The sequence below is a fragment of the Calidris pugnax genome, unplaced genomic scaffold (genome assembly GCF_001431845.1).
Source record: "Calidris pugnax isolate Ruff unplaced genomic scaffold, ASM143184v1 scaffold14, whole genome shotgun sequence".
Lineage (NCBI taxonomy): Eukaryota > Metazoa > Chordata > Aves > Charadriiformes > Scolopacidae > Calidris > Calidris pugnax.
This window is the reverse complement of record NW_015090793.1, coordinates 12,428,219-12,439,041: the sequence shown is the minus strand read 5'-3', so window position 1 is coordinate 12,439,041 and position 10,823 is coordinate 12,428,219. Positions and strand designations below refer to the sequence as shown.

Sequence of the window (10,823 nt, the reverse complement as noted above, 5' to 3'; positions counted from 1 at the left end):
TTTTTTTTTTTTTTTTGACCATGTAATTGGAAATAACAAACATATCTGTGGTTTACAGAGGAGGCAATAAATTAAAGCTACAGTCACAAATCAGACCAAAAAAAGATACTTAAGTCATTCAATCCACCACCCCAGGATGGCTGTGGTCCCATGGGATGCTTCTCAGTTTTGTGAAAGACTTGGAGTCCTGAACTGAGGAAGTACAACATGAAGAGCACTCTCAGAAGTCTGTTTTTTTCCTTATAAAATTAAGCCAGCCCTCTGGTGCTTCCTGAGTACAGCCTCTTCAGTCTGGTTGCAGCAAAAGCAAATGGTCTTTAGCAAATAAGCTTTTTATTTGTGAACTGAGTACATCATTAAAAAAAAAAAAAGAAGTTTGATCCTTGACAAAATGGTTTCCTGTGTTTCTTCTGTAACTGCCTGAAGATGGCTGCAATGTTTCAGTTATAGAAAAGAAACAGGCACTTAATCTTTTTAACTTTAAATTGGGCAAAGAGACGCAGTTAAACCCATTAGGAAGCTGAGGATCCCAGCAACCTCACCTCCCCTCCAACAAAGGCTACAGCGGAATGGTCCCATGAGATCCACCTGGAGCAGCAGGACTTGATCCTGGAGACAGCACTAATTCTCATCACATTCTGCTATTCTCACCAGACACTGCAGAATTAAAGAAAAAAAAAAAAAAAGCCAATCTCCTATATCTTTTTTTCATTTCTCATTGAGCTGTACCTCTTGGTGAAGACGCAGAATGCATGGGGTGCCTATTTCCCTAACTTTGGTGAGCAAAAGTATTTTAGGAGTGGTCACTAAACAAAACAAGTTGAGGGGCTTTCGGTGCTGGTTTTTTTTTAAATTTTTGTTATTTTTTTGATATTTTGAATTTGGTATTTTGGATAAAACCTGTAGCCAGACACATCCCAACTCATGGAAGTTAGTGGGGAGGAAAAAAGGCCCAAAACCCACATACCCTTGGACTCTGCACCAATTTCCACTGCATTTCCAGAATACACTTCAGAAAAGAGAAATTTATGGTGAAATAATGTCATTATGTCAGAGGTGAGTTTCTCTGAACAAGTATATCATAAACAGATTCTCTGCCTCAGCTGAAGTTCAGCTGGAAGTCCATACAGAGAGACATCCCTCCAAGTGCAGGGTTTGATTCCAGAGCAAGTCCATTCATTAGGACCCTCAGGACTTTCCAACGCGGTATAAGCAGGAGAAAACACCAAAGCTTAAGTGAATGGGCTTTTCAGCAGGTAAATCCAAGACTTGAGCAATCTCAGCTGATTTAGGCTGTGCTGTAGCCATCTCCCTTCATCACAGATGTGACAGCAGTACAATAGCATGAATAATTTTTGTTACTCACTCCCTACTGAACGACAGCATTCAGAGTCTAAATTAAGAACACGAAAACGATTAACATTACCATTAACCTCAGCTCCACCCTAATTGCACTACATAAAAGCATACGTAACAATTACAAAGATAACATTGTGTGTCATAAATATCACACACAGGAATACAGCAGTCACAGCATTTGTTTCCTGACCCGGGAAAGCTGCTATAATTGTAGTGTATTGTGCTCATGGAGGATTTAGATTTGGAAGTTGGTTGCCAACAGCCCTTGTTTGCTATAATTTCCCATCAGGCTCTTAAAACTCGTTGGGTTCCCCATCAACACGCACTGCTCTGTTCCGCACCGTGCGGTTCAGCTGGAATTTCACGTTCTCGGTGGAAACAAATCAAGATCATCCCAGGGATATAAAAGCTAGATGTGGAGATCTGAAGCAATCACAGCTGAATTTTGTGTGTTTGGGATTTTTGATGCCCATTTCACAGCTAAGGGCATCTAAACTAAAACGATCTTCACTCTTGGAGGCACCTCCATCCAAGTCAATAGGACAGATATTCAGGATACCATTTCAGTTTTAAGTAATTCAGCTATTACATCAGACATAATTCAGAGGTTTGCCGTTTCAAACCTGGACAGCCTCCAGGGCCTGGTGTGAAATTACTCAAATTCACAGAAACCACCACACCCTCTTGGATGGGTGCTCTTTCCACGGCATTCTTCACTCCTGGTGGAAGCCATCCTTGCAAGCAAAATTCTCACAAGTATTCCCCCCACCTTCTAGATAAAGAATTTAACCTGCCTAGATTTCAAATTTCAGGAGTGTAAATGATACTTCCCCTTTACAGTGAGCCCCTAACTATGTAATACCTGACAAACCAACTGGATTTCACAGTCCTGTCTTTATGAAGTGGTCTGTCATCTCAATGAAATCTCCTACATTCAGTGTTTCCAGGTAACACCAAACCCAGCTATTAGCTCTAAATGCTTTTCTACCAAGTGTAGAGAAGTTAAAAGTGACACTTTCGCTTATATTGATATTTTCCAATTGAAATGAACAGATGACAGGGACTCAAATAGACAGTGCTGCAGAAGGGGTTCTCCAAAATAAAAATACCAACATTTGTGATGCCCTGAAAAGATACCATAACCTGTTACCATCTCACTTTTATTCCCGTGGTAACCCGCTGGCCTACGTTTAGTCTTGGTTTCATCTTCACCTTTTCCCCAGGAAGAACAACCAGTTCCCCATCAATCCCTCCTCCTCCCTTACTCAAGCTCATTTATAAATTGTATAGAGGATTTAATTTTCTGGGCTATTTCCCTGAAAGTCATCAAGTTGGGCTTTTTTTTCCTGCCGCTGCGATGCTGGGTGTTTGCTGAGGACCCTGCAAGGTTCAGTCCGAGAAGAAGACCAGCCTCCTATAAAGGTTTCAAGGGTGAAGCTGAACGCCAGCAGTTCTCTAACGGCGGCTCGGCACTTAACAGTAAATACCTCCCTCATTAGTATGCTGAGCTGCATTAGTTCTGTGGCTTACAGTGCTGAAACATTAAAGTGGGGCCGAATCTTCAATTTCACAGTTTGCAACGTGATGCATTAGATACTCGCGGGTCTCCGGGCATGGGGCGCTGATGGCATTTACACAGCGTTTGAGATTTGTGAGGTGCTGCCAGTAAATCTGATAATGCCTGTAAAAGAGACAGCGTGTGCCTCCAAGTGAACAGAGATGAAGTCATCCGTACATACAATAGGGGTTAATGCGGCAGAGGGGCAGAACGACTGCCCAGTATCACACTTGAGGCTTTGGTAATACCATGACCTCAACTGGGGAGTTGGCATCATCCTACAAATCAAATATAGATTACCTAGTGGCAAGCAAGAAGCAAATTTACACTGCGGAATCACTATCAAGCCTGAGAAGTCTTACAATCTCCTCTCTGCTACTCAGTTTTCACAGAACTTGCAATATTTGAAGTCTTTGAAGTTTCTCAAATGCGGCTGAAGTTGCTCAAGGGTTCAAAAGGTTATTTGGGACAGAGGGGCTGATACATGCAAACTGTGTCCTGTTACCACTCTCCTATCTTTAGGAATTTAAGCTTAAGAACATAACACTTTACTCATCGTTATGTGAAAACCATGAAAGATGTCGTCATCACTACAGTTGTATCCGTACTTATCAAACATGAGCATTTAAACTAATTTTTGCACTAAGAACTCTTTGTCCCTACTGAAAATAATGTTCCCCAATGAACACCAGCAATACATCAGCATTGATGATCAGATCAGAGTAAAACCAACCAAGGCTTGGGAATACTTCCTCGTATTCAAAATTCAAGCAAAAAAGGTGTCCGGGATAGCAAACAGCTCCCAGATACTCAAACGAGGACTTGCAGTAGGAGTCTTCAATGCATATGTAGCATTATGGCTTTAGAGGCATTGTGCAAATTAATCAAACAGAATAATGATCTCATAGTGAAATGCTGAGCGGGGATTAAAGAGATTACTGTTCGGGTCCCAGCTCTAGAAGTCCTCACCCTTGGGGAAGTCATATCAACTCCTGCATCTTGCCTCTCCTTTCCACAAAACTTCCTTTGAATTACTGATTGCAGAACCCAAGTAAAGATGCCAGAGGGAAAGACCATTCCAAAGACTTTTTAATTTTTTTTTTCCTTAATACCCGCTACGAGGCACTTTCTTGTTTTATTCATGATTCTTTGAAGAAAGATCTCCCATCTTAAGGGAATAAAAACAAGTATGTGTTATCTTTTGAATAATATCATGTGCTTCCACTGGTGAAGTCTGCTTCTGAACAAATACTCATATGAACGTACCAAAAAATGTGCAGTGCCATTTCACATAACAACATGTTTGATGGTACTTCATTACGTGTTTGTAGACCCAAAGTTTAGGTCAGTCAAAATTCTGAACTAGGTGTAGCACTCCTTGGCCTAAATTCACATAGGCACAGAAGGGCACGGCATGAAAAACTGTCCCATACAGGTTTTTTTTCACACCTGTATTTTGTGATCTCCAATTCCTAGACCTTTAAAGATTTTGGTTCTTCTAGAATTAAAGCAAGGCTCTTCCTTTTGCTTCTCAAGCTCACATTATAGAAAGCAAGACATTTAACCATCACGACAGATTTCTAATTCAGCTAATCCATATGAGCTTACCTGTAAACCCCTGAGTGTCCAACATCTGGCATTTTTAAGAATTCAGTCACATCCCAATTCCTCTATAAAGCAAAGAGATACCCAAGACTTATTGAAAGGTGGCTTTTTTTCTTTTTCATTATGTTCAAAGTCAGGCTAGCAACACCACTATTGCCCAAAACACAAAATGCAGGCCAGTTTCTGGTGAGGATGAAAAGAAAGAGTGAAGTACATGGGTGGAAGAAGAACAACAAAGTTCAGTCACATGTCAAAACAGTTTTTGTTGTTTTTTCATCTAAAGCCCAAACTTATATTGAATCCAAACTTGTGCTGTGCATTTTAAAGAGCAAGGGTAAGCTTCCTCCACCACAAATGGATACGTATACCACACAGCCATGTGACAAAAAGAATAATTTGCAATTAGAAGATAACTGTGTTCCGGTGGCGACATCTGCGTCATCCCTAACCCAAACACCATCATCATCTGACACCAGCAATAAGTGACAATCACAACTGAGACACTAATGACCACAGCAACCAAACCTTCTTCCCCACACGCAGACTGAAATTGCACTGGGAGGGCTCAGAAATCCCACAAGATTTCAACCAACCTCCAATTGCCTTGAAAACATAATTAACTTCAATTGTTTTTTGATTTTATCTCCATTTTCTCAGGTTCTAGGCTATTTGGGAGAGCACTCCACGTACATACATGTGGGTATGCACAGTGGTGCGTGCACATACTTGTCTGGAGTTACCAACTTCCCAGTGTATTTGCTTTTCTCAGGGCCTCCTCGGAGAGCAAAACTTTGGGAGGAAGCCTAGCCTTTGGGAAATTCTCTTTCTTATGCTGTACAGTCGCTGATAAAAAGATTTCTGCTCCCACCGCACCTTGCTGATACGGATGAGCTGAAACCAAGGGAGCATTCCAGCTCAGCTTGGCTCTGCTAGGCTCAGCTCTCCACTTCCCCTAACGTTTTCTGACAAACTGCTCTCGCAGGGATTTCCAAAAAAAGATGCTGACCTGGCCCTTGCAGTAAGGAAGAGATTTTCCTCCCTTCTCTCCATAAATTTTAAAGCTCCCTGAAAAACAGGACAGGATTCAGAGAAAGCGATGGGGAATCTATACAGAAAAAAGACAGAGGAAAGACTGACCCGGGCTAAAGACCAATTGCCACTCCAGGCTACATCCACAGCTCTGTCCATTTTCCAGTTATTCTTCTGAAGTTCCACCGCAGCAGTTGGGGCAGCAGAAACCAAGTTTCCACACATTGCTGCTGTCTGCACGCTCATACACCCCAAGATGTCAGCACGTAACTTGTCTTCCAAGAACTGCAGCAAGTGGGTTCCCCTTCTTCCCTCCATACCTCGTTGTATGTTGTAAGCCTCTAGATCTCTACATGACTGGGAACTGAGAGTATTTTGGGGGAATTTAAAGACAAATAATAATAACGATCAGTGTTACTTCCACTGCAGCAGTGCTTGTGGATTCCTACTGAAGAAATCAGTGCTGGATCTAGTCAGAGATTACATATCTATTCCCTCCTCTCCCCTTCTGTCCAAAATGAGATTTACTAGAAAAAAAAACCCAGGTTTTAGTCAATTGAGGGTCTCTGTCATAGGCAGGCAGGTGACCTACACTACCATTCTCTCTTATGGGCCAAGAGGTAACGTGAGCAGGAAGACTACACGTCAGGGAGGGCAAACACGGAAGAAGAATGTCATCTTTAAGAAGAATTAATGACCCTGCAGAGTAGGTTCAGCCCCAGTTTGATTCAGAAAAATAGAACGGGTGTAGCCAGCGGGTCGGAGAATTCCATCCAACAAAATAGAGAGCTGTTTCACTCCCAAAAAACTTTCCTACGGAGTGGAAAATACAGCTTGCTACAAAGTCAGATGGAAGTTTCTGAGCCAGCCCAGGCAGGGGTTCACCTATACACCCAAACCAGAAAGGCCAAGAACAAGGCATCCAAACACGCAGCCCTGCCAAAACCTCAGTGGTTTTATCATCTAGAGTTCAAATCAAGACCTCCTGTCCTGCTGTTCGCACTGCATGCGGAAGAGTTTCCAAGAAACATCTCTTGGCAATAATCCCAAAAACGCAGCTTCCGACCCGCTGCTGGGTCGGTGCTGGCGGCAGCTTCTCTGCAGATTTTGAAAGCTGAATTTCCTACGAAGCCGCCCCTGTGCCACATCCTTTACTGCTAGCAAAGCACTGAGACTGCACAGGTTTTTTGAACAATACCCTCGATTCCTCTAAACACAACTGTTCAGCCAGCTTTCAGCTCAGCCAGGTTTGAGTTGATACCACTGCGACCTCTACCCAGAGGAGCCACCAGACCTTGGAGCACTATGAAGTCTGGGATCCCAAGTTTTCCAGTTACACATGCAGAATCTTTTAGGATATAATCGAGGTTTCAGATCTAAACTTTGAAGTCTTCTTACCTGCAAATGCAAACACCCTGGTCTGCCAGCATTATACCCCGTGCTAAGCCTGAGCTAGACTAAATGTGTGACATTGCTGAAATGGATGACAAAAAGAGGACAGTAACTTGTGACAAGCGAACGTGACCAGAGAAAACAAAGCCCAGAAATCTAGCGATACATCCGAGTGGACAGATTTGTATAGACTTCATGGACTAGTTTTCTCCCACATAATCCAAATCTGAATGCTTTGGACCCGTGACATGAATCAATAAGCGATGTATAATGAAACACCTTAAAAGGCAACCCATTAAAGCATAAAAGGGTGCTCAAGCCTTTCCAGCCGATATCGGCTATTTCATAACCCAGTTTTAGAGAGAAAAAACACTCAGCCCAAAATGACTCTCCAGTAGCCCACAAGAGCCACAAGTCTCACAGTATGACAGACACCTCTGGCACTTCAGCGTCCACCTCTGCATCCTGCCTAGCAGCCCACACGACCTGAAATAGCAGAACAAGTCCCACCGTGACCTTAGCTGTGGACTTCACCATCTTATTCCAAAAGGATTTTCCTGCGAAAGGAAAGTGACGATGGACTATTTCACTCCAGCTGACAGTCACATCCACATCTGGCTTCATCCCGCAAGACAAACTACTCTCACACAAGCCATTTTGTTGAGACCTTTTATTCTGGCTGGTCAAATCAGCCAACATTGGCCACAGGGAAGCATCAGCCCACAGCCGCTCCTCTTCGCCTGAGTTCAGGCACATCCTGCCGATCCCAGTGGCTTTAGGATCCCAGCTGGCCACTGAATTGCCTGCTTCCAACCCCAAACTGCCAAGAAGCCTTCATAGGCACAGCAAGACCACAGGCTTTTTGGAGAAAGCTACTGCCTGAGTACAGATACCATCTTTGTCCTACTGGATTATGATAAGACCTGTGTTATTTTGGCAGATATTGGTACGTATTCATCATTCTCTTGCTTCTCTAAAAAGGCTTTTCTTATACAAGCAAAAGCTCAATATTAAACAGAGTACAGACTATTAACATTTATGGTGTGCATCACGGGAAAATTTCTTCTGTATCTCTGACTATAGTCTCATTGAACTTAATCCTTTTCTGGGATCAACTATGGAGAAAGCATGCACTAAAGACAAAGCCCTTCTTCTAGGACAACTGGCCACTTCTCAATAAATCAGCTGTTGATCTCAATAGGAGTTTTCTCCAAATTGAAAAGTGACCAAGCAGACTAAAAAGTACACTAGCAAAAGACAACATGAAATTCAATTAAGTACATACATACACACACAGACCCTAACAAATCTGAAACTCATATCACACAAACTCAAAAGGAAGCATTTAGTCATCCATAAAAGTTATGATTGGCTTCAGTTTGGCACAGAGGTGTCACACCAGGTTTGCAGTAAGTTCAAAGAATTTTTATATGAAACCATAAATTGGCCAAGTTTGTGAAGCACCCAGTGTCAGCAGGACCCTACGTGCAAGCTTTAAGGATTTATCAAACCACATATACAAACTTCATCTCCAGACAGGGTGAAATTGTGAAAGCCACAGGAACAAGAAATGTTTTTTAAAAAGACCTCATTTATAAAAATCACAAGGTTTCACACACACATCTCAATTTTTTACTCTAGCAGTACTATCCTAGCATCAAATCCATTTTGGTTGGAATGAGTTCTTTGAAATAACGAACAAGAAATCTTACAGTAAGATTTTTATTTTTTTTTTAAAGCATTCCTCAAAACTTTTCCTCAAGTCAGACCATGGCAGGAACTTCGACCAGAACAACTGCCCACAAACCCCCTGCTGGATGTTGTTTTTTAATTTATTAATGTCCTGAGTAACATTCCTTCTTACTCCATAACCTTATTTCTTACTTAATGATCTTCCTTTCCTCAAAAAAGGGTTTTTTCTCTCCCCATCCTTCCTCTCCCCATCACTCATGCCAGAATTATGCACCCATCTGTGCCAAGGTAATAGCAGAGGTCAGTGTATTTCAACCTAATACTGGTTTTTATAACCAAGAAAAAAAACACCTTAAGAAAAGCCCTCTTCAAAACCAGTGCAAATATTGAGACCCAAACTCCTCACACCTTGCAACACAAACTAAAAGCTTCAGAACTGAGAATAATGAGAAAATACTGGATTTGTGAAAGCTTGCATCAAAACAAAGGCAATCCCCCAGTCTAAGATGCTGTCACTCATGAAGATCAAACAGGGGAACGACGGAGCGCAGGTTTCACCACGTAGATGTTGTAAAACCGAGAGATAGGAATCCATGAGAAAGCTGTACACTCAGCACCTCCCAAGGCTGCTCTTCTGTGCAGGCTGCAGCAGTACTAGCTTCATACCCCAAACATCTCATTTATGTTTCTACTATACCTTAAAAGGCACAGTCATTCAAATTTTCACCTCCCCAAGACGACGGTCAAAGCTCTTCCGATTACTATCAAACCGGGACGCTGACGGGCAGCACACAGTCAATCCTTAGTAAGGCTGAATGTTAGTCTCGATGCGCCCTGTAAGAGAGAAACACCCAGTTAATGGCGTGTGCCAAGACGAGCGACTCGTTTCACACAGATCAGCCATATTAAGCAAACCGTCTTTTTATCGCCCCAACGGCTTGAACTTTGTTGTGGGTGACTAGGACTGTCCCATAGAACTGGGATTGTCCCAGCCGCTAACGTAATCTCCACATAAATTAACTTTACCCAAGTATTCCAAGCGCAGCTGCAGGTACGCCAGCCTGCAGAAGGCATGGAGACGGTTGAGAAGACCGAAGACCATAGCTCAGGCCATTTAGGGAGTAATGGTTACGCAGTCTGCTAATGTACCAGGAGCATAACGAACAAAAAAATTTGTTCTTAAACCGTTGTGTTTTGCAGAGAGGACAACAAGGAACATACATCGCTCAGCCTAAAGCTAGGAAGTTCTCCAGTTGGGCCAGATCTTACACTCAAGTCTAGACTGCTGCCTTAAACCACCGTATTTTCTCTTTTCTAGAGAAGACAAGGTTTGTGGGCAGAAGCAGGGCACTTGTTGGGCCAGCCAGCATTAACAGAAAAAGGGACAAACGTTTCAATCACATAAACTCTTCTGGAGGTCTGACACAGGGGAAGGTGCCTTCAAAGCTACGTTCTGCTCATATAAATGGCTTTGAGGTGGAACTAAGCATGTATCAGTTAGACCATCTGTGAGAGCAGGTAGGTGGCTCTTCTGGAGTTGTGGGTATGTTAGTAAGCAAGAGAGGAAAACAATAACTGTTTCATCAAGTTGGGGGAGAGATGAGTGAGCTATTCCCTTGGCAACCAGCTCAACGGGACCCAGTTATTTTCTCAATTATTCAGTTAAATATATTCAGTTTCTAAGTTAATTTCTGTAGGACTCCTTCCAGTTTTAGATTTCATTTTCAACCAAAGCTCGCCGCACTTTCCACGTGCCATACAACACATAAACAGACAAGATGTATTTTTATAAGGTAAGGCAAGTCTCAAATAGATAAAACCACCTGTGCTGTTAGAACATCTCAGCCAAAGTTAACGATCCTCGCAACTGAAGCAAGTGAAAAGCTGATGTTCTTTATTATAACGTTTTATTAGAGCATTAAAGCCCTCTCACATAGAGAGTAAGCCACTGTGCACAGCACCCAAACCACCCACCAGTACCCAGGTAGCTGATGCCTGGGAGCTCTGACAGCAGCTCCCATGGTTGCTCTTGAGCATCTTGGTGTAGCTGATGGAGACTGCCAGGCTGCAGAACACCGCTGAAAGAGCCAATATCCCTGCTCCAACTCCAAGTATTGCAATGACAGCTTTCATACTTGTATGTGATAAAATGGGCAAATAATCTTATTTATTTTCAGTTGTTGTAGAA

The 10,823-nt window shown here is 42.6% G+C and overlaps 1 protein-coding gene across 1 annotated transcript in view; it reads right to left on the bottom strand.

The window, feature by feature from the left end:
* PTPRA (protein tyrosine phosphatase, receptor type, A) overlaps positions 1-10,823 on the bottom strand; it is a 126,907-nt gene that overhangs the window by 88,234 nt on the left and 27,850 nt on the right. Inside the window, exon 2 of the mRNA XM_014936069.1 lies at positions 9,333-9,469. Within this exon, the coding sequence (XP_014791555.1) occupies positions 9,333-9,350 (18 nt within the window). The 5' untranslated portion in view covers positions 9,351-9,469. The remainder of the gene's footprint in view (positions 1-9,332; positions 9,470-10,823) is intronic.